Source organism: Sycon ciliatum, chromosome 1, assembly GCF_964019385.1.
Source record: "Sycon ciliatum chromosome 1, ocSycCili1.1, whole genome shotgun sequence".
Lineage (NCBI taxonomy): Eukaryota > Metazoa > Porifera > Calcarea > Leucosolenida > Sycettidae > Sycon > Sycon ciliatum.
Window position 1 is genome coordinate 16,695,879 of NC_088643.1, and position 12,688 is coordinate 16,708,566.

General features: G+C 47.9%; 2 protein-coding genes across 3 annotated transcripts in view; both read left to right on the forward strand.

Moving 5' to 3' along the window:
* LOC135815238 (putative GTP-binding protein 6) overlaps positions 1-4,261 on the forward strand; it is a 6,075-nt gene extending 1,814 nt beyond the window's left edge. Inside the window, exons 2-8 of one of the 2 annotated variants that reach the window (XM_065328518.1) lie at positions 1-193; positions 718-909; positions 1,513-1,605; positions 1,767-1,918; positions 2,559-2,753; positions 3,149-3,354; positions 3,969-4,261. The exon at positions 1-193 is cut by the window's left edge and continues 2 nt beyond it. In XM_065328518.1, the coding sequence (XP_065184590.1) occupies positions 1-193; positions 718-909; positions 1,513-1,605; positions 1,767-1,918; positions 2,559-2,753; positions 3,149-3,335 (1,012 nt within the window). In that variant the 3' untranslated portion in view covers positions 3,336-3,354; positions 3,969-4,261. Of the gene's footprint in view, positions 194-717; positions 910-1,512; positions 1,606-1,766; positions 1,919-2,558; positions 2,754-3,148 lie in introns of both variants that reach the window. The other variant, XM_065328510.1, reaches the window with a different exon arrangement.
* A 5,294-nt stretch (positions 4,262-9,555) lies between these two features.
* Positions 9,556-11,168, forward strand: LOC135815252 (uncharacterized). The gene is made up of 2 exons (XM_065328529.1): positions 9,556-10,806; positions 10,860-11,168. The coding sequence occupies exon 1, from the start codon at positions 9,959-9,961 to the stop codon at positions 10,790-10,792; it is 834 nt and encodes a 277-aa protein (XP_065184601.1). The 5' UTR covers positions 9,556-9,958; the 3' UTR covers positions 10,793-10,806; positions 10,860-11,168.
* Positions 11,169-12,688: the final 1,520 nt, after the last annotated feature.

A 12,688-nucleotide genomic window follows, 5' to 3' on the forward strand; every position in this document is an offset into this window, starting at 1 on the left:
CCGTCTAGCAGAGCTCGAGAACGAGCAACGCCTGATGAAGCAAACGGAGGACAAGAACAAACTGCACCACTCTGAGCTAACGCCGGGCTACTACAGCAATTCTGATGGCGATCATGACCTGAGGAGTCAGAAGCGCAAGGACCACATGGACAACATGATCAAGCAAGTCAACAAGAAGCTAGACAGGTCCAAGGTGTGTGTGTGGTGGGGGGGGGGGGGGGGTGCGTCTGTGTGTGTGTGTGTGTGTGTGCGTGCGTACATGGTGTGTACATGGTGTGTGTGTGTGTGTGTGTGTGTGTGTGTGTGTGTGTGTGTACGTATGGACTAACTAAAGGATTGTTTGACGGTAAAATGCCTCTGCTTCTTGCACAGCGTGTTTTAAAGACAAATCCATGTGAGCCGTTGATTGCCATGTGAGCATACACAATGTCCAGTGGAATTCTGCTCTACTCCAAGTCTCCTGCTCTACACGATCATCAGGAGACTGAGTACCATGTGGGCTGTAGAGTATTAGGTGGTTTACAGCGATGCACAAACCCTCACTGATCTAGTCATGTGCTGTACAATCCTGCTTAACTGACTTGAACTTCAGCATTTACCAGGCACAAAATTGCGATTCACCACCTGATTTGGCTTCTGTGTCGCGGATGCTCCTCATTCTGTCCGTGTATCCGATAACGATAATTACGCTGACTTCCCTTGGCTGGTTGTCTGCAGGTGCATCGCGAGATCGCGCGGGAAAGTCGTCGTCGGAAGGAGGTACCGCTGGTCGCCCTTGTCGGCTACACGAATGCGGGCAAGACAAGTCTGGTGAAGGCGCTGTGTGGCAGCAATGTGGAAGGAGAGAGCAGGGTGTTTGCCACGCTGGACTCGACTGTGCACAGGCTGCGTTTGCCATCCGGACTCGAGGTAAGGTTTCTCTGCTGATGTGTGCTGATCGGGTCCTGTGAGCACGCCCTGTTTGTTGTATATTGCCATGAACACTGCAGTATTGTCACGGGCTGTCATCGAACATCGCACCGCAGCCGTGTTCTCTGCCTCTGCGTGGCTCGCAGCTGAGTACTAGATGCCACGCGTGCTGCTGTTCAACGAAATTCGGCTTCGCATGTTTGCTAGCGTCACATACGGCGCAGTGCAGACCCATCGTTGGAACCTCTGGGTTGTGCAATACTAATAGGGGCAGTGTGGTGACATCCTCATCATGGGCCTGTATTGACTGAGCACATTTATAAGTAGACTACTGCACTCAATTGCCAGTTTTCATGGGCACACTGTGTTGGAGCTCGGAGCAGGTGTAATTACAATGTACGATACTCGGCTCTCTGGAGTGTTCTCTGGGCCTGTAGACATTCCATTGCAACATATGTAGCATCTCTAATGGAGAAATCTCTCTCTTTTTCTATTTCTCTCTCTTTTTCTCCCTCTTTTTCTCCCTCTTTTTCTTTCTCTCTCTCTCCAACCCTATCTCCGTCTTCATTTTCCTCTTGTGTGTCTTCTTTCGTTCTGGGTCAGGTTGTTGTCAGTGACACTATCGGCTTCATTAGTGAGCTGCCGCCTACGCTCATGGCTACGTTTGAGTCCACTCTGGCTGATTCCTTGGAAGCGGTGAGTACCCTGTGGGGGTGAATTTGTCAAAATCCCCAAGGAATCGACGGTATTTGTTCGCAATAATGGCAGTTCTTCTGATCTAAGTCAAAAGAGTTTTAATACTGGAATTGGTGTGTGTGTGTCTTTTTTTGCGTGTGCGTGTGTGTGTTCATGCGCAGGATGTGGTTCTGCACATTCGTGACGCCACACATCCTAACACGGAGGGCCAGCGAGTCAACGTGATGCGTACGCTACTGGACATTGGCTTCAGCGATGATCGCGTCGAGGACATGGTGGAAGTGAACAACAAGATCGACTTGGCGGGTGATTTGTAAGTAATGCGTACATGCCGGGTTTCTCTGACCATAGCGTGTTTGTTGTGCATCCCTTTGCACAATGACGTAATTTGCGCCCGCAATGCTTTACACAGCCACCTGGGCATGATTTTGTGGGGTGTTGAACAGTGCATTGCTGATCCCAGCGTACTCGCATGCATTGCTCATGCAATCCATATTTGGCAATGTGCAATGGGCTTACTGCTCAATCTCTGGACGGGTGGCTGTTTCAATCTTCTTAGATCTCATCAGCGGAAGTCAGACTTCAGTCAGAGCCGATCGTAATGAAGTCTAATGAACAAAAAGCATATCTTTAAACTGGCTTAAAGCATCAAAGTCAGAATGCTCTAACTGCGATGAATACAACAAGCTTTGTGTTGTGATTCTAGATGTGGCCACAGCAATGAACAGTTTATTTGCATTGAGCATGCGCTTATTATGATACAGATGAGAGAGAGAGAGAAAAAAAGAGAAAGAGAGAGAGAGAGAGAGAGAGAGAGAGAGAGAGAGAGAGAGAGAGAGAGAGAGAGAGAGAGAGAGAGAGAGAGTGCAGAGAGAGACAATGCTGCGTCAATCACTATGCACAACGGTCCTGGGCTCTGCCTTGCCATCCCCGGCACTGTTCTTCCTGCTCAGGTCCGAGTGGCAGCAGAGTCTGCTGCCGGGACAGTTTACCCATGACTTACCTGAGGTGAAGAGCAGCGTGGAAGTGTCGGCCAAGACCGGCCAGGGCATGGAGGAACTCAAGAAGATCATCGAGGAGAAGATGCTGGAGAGCTCCAAGCGCCACTGTCTGCAGCTCACCATACCCAGTACTGGCAAGGAGTTGAGGTGAGCTGTCAATGTGTCCACTGTGCGCGTGTGTGTGTGTGTGGGGGGGGGGGGGGGTGCTGCATTTAAAAAAAGAAGTGCATCTCTTGAATAGTGCCCTGTCTGTGATGGGCTTTGGGAAAATAGTGCTGGCGAGGGGGGGGGGGGGGGGCACTAACTGCTTGAGGCTGATACCTATGTACACTGGTTTCATTTTGAAAGAGTGATTGGATGTATGTCAGATCACCACCGGGTTTTCCCCGCGAAGCCGTGTTGGCCGCAGCCACTCATCGTTCTGTTTGCAAGACTGCCAGCCCCCCCCCCCCCCCCCCCCCGCAGGAGTGCAAGACTTTGACAGAGCACTCTTTTAGGAATTCTCCTAACGTCGCTCGTTGCCATGTCTTGCTTTTCCTCAGCTGGCTGCACAAGAATGCTGGCGTGTCATCGACGGTGTGTTCAGATGATGGTAGCGAGTTGATTGTGGACGTTGTGTTGACATCGGCGAAGCTCGGCAAGTTCAGCGCTGAATTCCCGCACATCAAGGTTGATCAAGATTTGCTTCCTGTGATGGAGGACTGCGGTGTGTCAACGCGCTTTTCTTAGCCGCGTCGGCTGTGTTGATGTAAGTATGATTGCTCTAGTAGTCCTTCCATTCTTGCTGCATCCGTGCTGCCTTGAGAGTGACAGTGACAACACACACGTGCCAATGTGGACATTTGGGGGTGCTGTAACAACGCGAGACAACATGGAGGTGCATGTTGTCATTGGCAGCCCATTTGTGTACCGGGCGAATGTTCTATTCGCTGCGATGCCATCTGTGTGTGTGTGTGTGTGTGTGTGTGTGTGTGTGTGTGTGTGTGTGTGTGTGTGTGTGTGTGTATATATGTGCATATGCATATCTGGCGGCCTATGTATTTCCGTGTACTCTCTCATATATCTAGATCCACCCCTTGCAACTGATTGATTTTTATCGCTTGAACTTTGTGCATGTTAACGCCTGCTAGGATGCAATCATCCCAAGATAATGCTGGGTAACGTACTATTGTTCCTGTTGTTGTTGTTGTTGTTGTTGTTGTTGTTGTTGTTGTTGTTGTTGTTGTTGTTGTTGTTGTTGTTGTTGTTGTTGTTGTTGTTGTTGTTGTTGTTGTTGTTGTTGTTGTTCTTGTCAATGATGCTGATGATGACGCTGTCCTACGCGAGTTGATTTCCTCGGCTGTTTATTATTATTATTATTAGTAGTACTGGTGCTAATGCAACAGTCACTGAGTGTAGATAAGAGTTTCACTTGATTCTGTGCTGGTCATGGCACTAGTGGCTCGCCTTTCTTATAAGAATATTATGTGCATGTATACATTAGTACATGCACTGCCCTTAGAGGACATTCACAGAGGACATATGGCTGGAAATTCATTTTTGATCTGCTTTGATTTTTAACTTCATTTCTAGCATAATATTATTCAGTATTGACAGTAAACCTGGAGTCTGCAATGTCTTTCAACTGAGAAAAACTTGATCGCGTTACGCCGCAGTGATGTGTCTCCCTGGCTGGCTGTTTACTGTTTACTGTCTGGTGCATGGGCATGAGTATATGAGTGTATTATGTTGACCTTTGATAAATACCCACACTCATTAGTGACCACACCATCAACAGTATCAGTTTCGTGCCCTGTTATCGCACTTTCTGACTGCTTATTATCTTGTTACACTCATTTCAGAGAAACAGTGGATCAACGGTGACCAGGTGACTTTGGCACGCAGGAGCGTGTGACCGCTTGTTCAATCATGTTCGATTGGGAATAAAGGAGTAAAGGAATAAAGGAGGAACGCTGCATCGCAGCATTCTCGGACCAAAACCAGTGGACTCAGCGTCCAAAAGACTACAACATATGGGCCAATCGCGGTCATCCGTGCTTTTATAAGAACAAAATGGCGCTTTTAGTGACATTTTGCATACAAATCCCCATCTAGTAGGGCGCAGTCACCCAGGTGGAAGTGCGTAAGTTCGATTGGGAATAAAGGAGGAATGGAGCGTCTCAGCTTCCTCGGACCAAGACCATTCGACTCAGCATTCCGAAGACTACAACTGGTGAAAAATTGATTTTAGACTTAACTTCCCCTTTAAAGGGGAAGTTAAAGCAAAAATCAAAATTTCACCAGTTGTAGTCTTCGGGGTGCTGAGTCGAATGGTCTTGGTCCGAGAAAGCTGAGACGCTCCCTTCCAACTTGAATCCCAATCGAACTCGCGCACTTCCACCGAAACTGGGTGACTGCGCCCTACTACAAATATACATGTAGATGGGGATTTGTATGCAAATGTCACTAAAATGTCACGTGCTCCTGGGTGCCCAAATCACCTGGTCCACGCCAGCAGGCGACAACTTTCACACCAAGGTTCAACTCGAGTGACCACCAGCCTTTTCGGACCAAAACCAGTCGACTCAGCGTCCAAAAGACTACAACAGATGGGCCAATCGCGGTCATCCGTGCTTTTATAAGAACGAAGTGGCGCTTTTAGTGACATTTTGCATACAAATCCCCATCTCGTATGGCGCAGTCACCCAGTTTCGGTGGAAGTGCGCAAGTTCGATTGGGATTAAAGTAGGAAGGGAGCGTCTCAGTTTCCTCGGACCACGATCGTACGACCATTCGACTCAGCACCCGGAAGACTACAACTGGTGAAATTTTGATTTATGCCTATCTTCCCCTTTAATGATGGAGGATGCGTGCAGCAGGCTAATTGCATGCACTGTCTAAGCTGCAGTTCACAGCAAGAAGGGGTAAAGAGTTTTACTGTCCTGTGTCTCTGCACTTCTGCTGTTTCCGCTCCTTTTTAATTTTTATTTCTTTAGTTGTTTTCAATGTTTTGGCATCATTGCAGGCACAAGAACTCTCTCCTTTCAAGTAACGTAGTTGCTATGTTGGCAACTTTTGAGCTTTTTTCTGAAAATATGGATGCAATTTCAGCAACTTCCACTTGTTTTGGCACGGTTGCGAAAAACATAAGTTGCGAAAAATTATGGCATCTTTAGGAAAGGGCTAGCCTTGACATTGTATCTACTCCTGCTCCTACCTGCATACTGTGCGTGCAAAGCTTTCCCGGCTGTGATGACATTGTATCGTCGAAATACTTTCGGAATTGTCAATTTGTATGTTGCTCCCTACGTGGGAGCTTGCGTTATTCCTGTCGACTTGAATTCTCACTTGACTGACTCACGACTGCCAACCAGAGCACACGAGAAGTCCATCGAACCTTCCACTCGGCAAACCCGCAAGAAAGCACCACTGCCTGCTCAATACACAGTGTTTCGGGGAATTCATCCCTCATCAGTTGAGCTTGAGTAGGCTGAGGAAGATTGTGCCCGAAGAGCACCACTTATAATTATAGTTCTCTCCAGGCACAAACATCACCAGGGATACAAACTTACAGAGACGCTCTGTTTCCAGCTCGACAAACACCTCGTGAACACCAGATAGCAGCGTGAGTCAGTGTCGCTCGTGGAGGTGCTGAACAAACGCTGAGGGCCATTGGCCATTCACAAATACTTTCGAAATAGTACCGTAAATAAAAAGCGAACGTCTACATACCGATACCATTGTACTTCGACCAATCTCCCTTGCAGAGTTGTGGCCACATGACCAGGATATTCGGTACAGCAGCTAGTGACCTGGTGACCCCCGTGCTTTTAACTTCGTTACTCGGTCATCTCTCCGGAATAGGGACTGGTGGATAATGCCGGCAGAAAATTCGGCAGAAACGGCATCACAGACAAGAGAGCAGGACCGACGCTTGAAAAAGCAGAATATCCCCGAGTCCTAAGACTCCTAACTTCAAGGTTGTCCCTTGCTCTCAGCAATCCTGGGTGCTTTTTTAGCACTGCCGTTCAAGCACTTGTATTGCTTGTGCTTGGCGCGGGGAGTCGTAAATGTATAATACGGAGGATTAGCAAGACGAAATTCGCGTTCGCGTTCGCTCTCCAAAGAAAGTCGAACTCAGTGACGGAATTCGCGTTATGAGAAGGATTAGCAAACAGAATTCGCACATGCATGATGTTGACACGACGCAGGCAGTACAGCGTGGTAAATTTATGACTGCCCTGACACGAATCCACGATTCGTGTTCCGACTACTTTTCCGAACGAAAAATGCGAAAGTTCGCAATCCAGTTCGCGAACTGAAAAATGTTTGCGAACGCGAACGCGAATTTCGTCTTGCTAATCCTCCGTAATGTATAGCCGAGACGTCTAGACCCAGCTTTACATCATCCAGTCCGCAAGCCACAGTACAAGTGGCAGGCGCTGGCGCTTGACTTTGTGCTGTACTTCAGTACAGAATAAGAAGTCAAAGACAAATGCAATGTCTGTTTCAGCGCTCACGCGATGTACCACGCATTGAAGATGGCGGTTCCTCGATCTATTTTATTAAAATTTATTTAATAAAGTTGCCTATCATAAATTTTTTATGATATGCAACCGGATGATCACTTTTTGAGCAGAAAAATCAGCAGAACCCCATGTCTTCGAGCAGTGAGCAGACTGAAAAGCTTCTTCTGCGGAGCATTATCCGCCAGTCCTTACTCCAGAAGAACCCCCCCCCCCCCCCCGGATTCATCACCATGGGAGCGACACGTGACTAGGCATCGGCGGCTAATGCTAGCATTATAAGTAGCATTATAAGCTTGTTTTAGTAAACTAGCACTGCCGAGCATTTTACTTTAAAAAGTGGCATTATCGCAGCAAACTGGCATTATGGGTAGGCATATGCGGATAATGCCGGCAGAAAAATTGGCAGAATTCGGTACTTTTTCTGGTACGTTTCATGCATGTTTGGTATGTGGATAAAGAAATGGAGCAGAATTCGAGGAATTGCCCGCCATAAGGTTTGTATGGTTCTGCCAATTTCACTGCTTTTCGAACAGAATCTGCCAATGCCTAAAATTTATGGGTGCGTTTGATGCCAACTACTGAACTACGTGTAGCACACAAGCGAAAAGTGGTCACACGCGCAGTCCGCAGCCATCTGAGGCGTGGTGTCTCCATCGTCATCTGAATCATGGTCCCCATCTAATCCCAGCTAGCTAGCTACATTGTATATCCAGCACTCCTACACTCTACTTCGCCGCTCCCGCTAAATCATGGACACTAGAACTAAAGTGGAAGGAAGATCGACTAAGGTGACTAATAAGTAATATCACTTTTTCTCAAAATAACCATACATGTACATGTATGTGCGGTGAAGCTTACGGTTCCGGACTAGTACTTAATATGGATGATTGCGGAGGTAGTTCTGATGGCGACAATTCATATGAAATGGTTGAAAATGTGTCAGAGTCAGAACAGTCGGATGAAACTGAACCAGAACATTTGCAAAAATCGAAAGGAGCTTGAATATTGCGCTCAAGATCATTTGAGCGGACCTGAAAGCCAACGCAAACCAGGACAAGCGTGAGTCAAGGACAATCTACGAAGGTTGTGCGTATCAGCCCTGCCGCTAGAGTTACGGAGTTGTTGTTGTTGTAGAAGTTTATTTAACGTCGCACCACAAACAGGTGGTTTCGGCTCCTTTGATACATGTGGACGGCGGAGGGAATGAGAGAGAGGGGGAGAGAGGGGGGGGGCAGAAATACGGAGAGAGGGTTCCCTCAAGTGTTTCTGACTATCTCTACTGGAGAGTTGTTTTGTGAAGTTTTGTGAAGTTTATCAGTTTTTTGCCAAAAAGGCAAAACGCCTTTTGAAATGCTTCGGAGCGACATTGCCGCAGTAAGCAGCAGAAGGTGAAAGCTAAGATCCATCAATCGACTTGATCAGTCTGATGGACGCAGCAGAGGGATTCTGAACATAATTATATAGACGGTAGAAGCCTCACAAAGCCGCTTACAAGTTTGCTGCAGCTGATGTTTACAATAGTATTGATCAACTAGCACGGTGGAAAGATCGAGATGACCTCAATTGGCAGAAGGCTGTGAAGATCATGCTCACCATCCCACCCTCATCTGCAGCGCCTGAATGAGTATTCTTCTTCTGGAGTCGGCAATGTCATACCAGCTTTACAACTGAGGTCCATACTGCACAGCGAGAGGCAGAACACAATGTCAGTACTCGTAGTCTTGATTTTGTTTACCCCAACACATGTGCATTCACACTTTTACAGTCATTCAAGAGATATTGTAACGCCGAAATGAATGTATGCAAGTACTTTTATATTTGTCTGACTGTCATGTGCTGCAGCTGAATTTGAATTTATGACGTTCTTTACGATCCCTTTTACCCACAATTCTCACTTCGGTTACGAGCATTTGCTGAAATAACGAACAGCGCCGAAAGCATTATTAGTAAAATAAAGGAGCATTAGCCGCCGATGCCTACACGTGACTTTGTTTTCCATGTGTCACGTTCACCGGTGGCAAAGGGGGTTTGTTTTGCTCACTTTACCTACCACTGACAGAAACAGTGAACAAGGAAGCGAGTTTCACGATCATGGTGAATGGGTGTGAAACGCAACGCGCGTGAAACCCCGAATTGCAACACAGCTGCCCCCCCCCCCTTCCCCCACCACACACACCTCTCTCTCTCTCTCTCCCTGCAGCGCTAGATGGAAAGCTCTGCCTTTCAAGGCAAATGATGTACCACGGCGGGTATTCATCGAGCGGTGGAGCACATAGTCCCTACTTGAACACATACCGGGTTAGTGTATTCATTGACCAATAGGGCGCATTACCCCGGTACTGTTGGCATATCTTAACCAGTGAACAAGCATTGTAATGTGACACACTTGATTTGCGGAAGGCTACAGAACTGCGACTGTTCACACTCGCGCCGGCGAACGTAACAGTTTCGTCCCCAGGAATAGATCCCTACTCAACACGAACTATTCGTGTGAACAAGGCAGAAGTGATAGTTAGCGTGCGTGTCAGAACCATCTCCCGGCCCAAGCAAACCCCATCTTTGCTCGCCGCTGACGGGCAAGTACATGTCGCTATTGCAAGGTCGCTCAACTGAAAGAGCACTGGAGCTTTTGCTGTCTCGTCTGCTTATAAAAACGAGACATGCGTCGGGATTTCGCGAGCCAGGATCAGGACAACTTTGTCGGCGTTCGGTCTGCGTTTTATTCCACCAAACTGGGTGGCTGAGTCTAAAGTCGGACGTCATCTTTGTCCTGCGTTTAAAGGCTTGGATTTGCCTACTTCAGTGCCATTGTCTGGTGTGTCAGTGGGAGAAAAAAGGTGAGGAATGATGGTACCCAGGCACCGCACAGCAAGCGTGGGATGTATGATTGTGCTGGCCGTAGCGATGAGCCTAGTGGGGCCTTGCTCCGGGCGGCCAGCAGCTCGCCCTGCAGAATACCTGCGCATAAAATTTAATGACGTTGGCGATGGCAGTGTTGGAAATGGCCACGTTGTCGACAGCGTCGCTACTAGGCGCATTCGAAGTTCAAGTGACTCCAACTCAGACACCCTGGAGGACAGTAGCGACAGCGCCGAGAGCGACAGCGATAGCACGGGGGAACCCGTGTCCGAGCTGGAAGCGCAGAGACTCCACACAGAGCAGTTGATGATCGCTGCCGTCAAGGTGGCTGTGGCAGACCTGGCCGCTGTTGTACCCAATACTCGCGCTCTTCTCAATCAGGTTAACAGACCGAGTGCAACATCAATAGGTTCTCTGGTAGGATACTTAGGTGTATCTTCTGCAGCTGCTCGTCCTCGACCTCAGGTAGCACGAATCCCTGGTCCCAGTGGAGGCATTCGCCTGCAGTCCCAAGATTTCAACTTCACCGTCGATCTCATACCTTCGGATGACATGTCCCTTCACTCAGCTGTTCCATCACCGGGGATGACCGCCAGTCCTCCGGCAATTGAATTCCGCAACTTATACGTACGGCACATTCCACGCGAGCTTCCAACGCTGATGGATGGCTCGGTGTATATCGACTTCACCGTGGATGCACTTGGCCTGGTTCAAAAAGTGCCCAGACGCAAACTGCAGCCGAACCAGCAGGATTCAGTGTCGATGCTCCGCACACTCTCTCAAATGAAGGCCCTAGTGGAGAAGGGTTCCATTAATTAAGCAAGGCTACAAGAGTTCATTCAACCTCTTTCCAGTGCAAGCTGCCGTATTCTGTCGGACTGGAGAGGTTCATTTCTGTTTCCTACTTGAGGATCACTCAGTACTACTCCAGGATTCTGACCATGGACATGGTCCATTACTACATTAGTTAAAATTTTGTACATGATTGTATTCCCAACAACACACACACACGCGCGTGCACGCACGCATACATGTACACAATGTCATGTTCATAATGTAATACAGTAGAACGCATTCTTGCAATTTTGTCTACTGCATGGCTGATAATTACTAGTACACCCACTTTCAGGATGCGCTAAGGCGTGCTGTTACATCTGTGATAGCAGTTCCATCTGGTGCATCAGTATCAGTATTAAATTTTATGTGTGTGTGTGTGGGGGGGGGGGGGGGAGGGGGATCTCCGAGCGGCTAGCTTGTTCGAACTTCTTTGGCTACATCGTTAATAGCGCGAAGCATCAAGTCAGATTATTAATTTTTAGCCAGGAACCTACCCAGCATTCCACGAAGACAGATCACTTTGTGGCATAGCAGAAATAGTGCTGAGACTGTGGCAGACGCCAAGAGAAGGCTAGGGGGCGTATTACTCTACATCTTGACGGCATGATATGCATGTACAGTACAGTCGTGACGAAAGCAATCCGACCCGCGAGCCGAAAGCAGCATCAAGGCTCATGGAGTCATGCGCCCCTAGGCCCTGCGGCTCTCGCACGGGTTTTTGGACCTACCATGGTGATAATTATTTGAAATGGAAAAAGCGGCGTTGCTGTCGACTCGCGGGTCGGATTTCTTTGGCCACGACTGTACTAGTACATGACATACTTTACAGCGAAGCCTCGTCGTTACGAAAAACAAACTCTCCCTGTCTCTCACTCCGTCTCTGTCTCTGTCTCTCTCTCTGTCTCTCTCTCTCTCTGTCTCTCTCTCTGTCTCTCTCTGTCTCTCTCTCTCTCCCTCTCTGTCTCTGTCTCTCTCTCTGTCTCTCTCTCTGTCTCTCTCTGTCTCTGTCTCTCTCTCTCTCTGTCTCTCTCTGTCTCTCTCTGTCTGTCTATCTCTCTCTCTTAGGCCTCGGCGGGTAATGCTAGCATTGTAACTGGCATTACGAGCATCGTTTTGAGAACTAGCAATGCTCCAGCATTGTACCCGGATTTGGAGCCAAAACAAGCATTAGCGCCCAAAAGTGTCATTTTCTCACTTCATGAGTGTGCATTAGGCCACCCTTTCTTTTTTCGTTGTTTAACGTCCGCGCCCGCGTACCTTTTTGCCTCCGACCGGAAAAAAAACAAGAAAGTAGTAGTAAATATGCGAAGTTGTAAATACATGATTGTGTAGTTTCACAGTGTACGTGTGCCGATCATGACCTTAAACTTATAATCTTGTCTCCCGGGCATGCCTTTGTCTTGTGTTCTTTTTCTTTTTTTTGTTGGCTTTTAAATATCGTACGCGTATACGGTGTGTGTCCTAGTAAAAATCCAGATGTAATGAATTCATGACATGCTAACTCCATGCTATGTACCTGTTTTGTTGGATTCATCAGGCATGTGCTCCAATGTACCATCAAAGAGTGTTGTTCTATGCCTGCAAGTGCCGTTAGACCCAGAAATATTGTATATATCACATGCTTTCTTGCTGTTGTCGTGTGTGTCCCTCACGCGGACGTGCGACTAGTTGTTGGAGGTGACAGCGTTGTGAATAGCTATACTGGCTCTCAACGTCTGTTTAGCACAACTCCATGAGCGACTCTGACTCACGCTGCTACCTGGGGCTTCACGAGGTGTTTGTCGCGCTGGAAACAAAGCGTCTCTGTAAGTTTGTATCCCTGGTGATGGTTTGGCCTGGAGAGCAGTATATAAGTGGTGCTTTTCAGGCACAATCTTC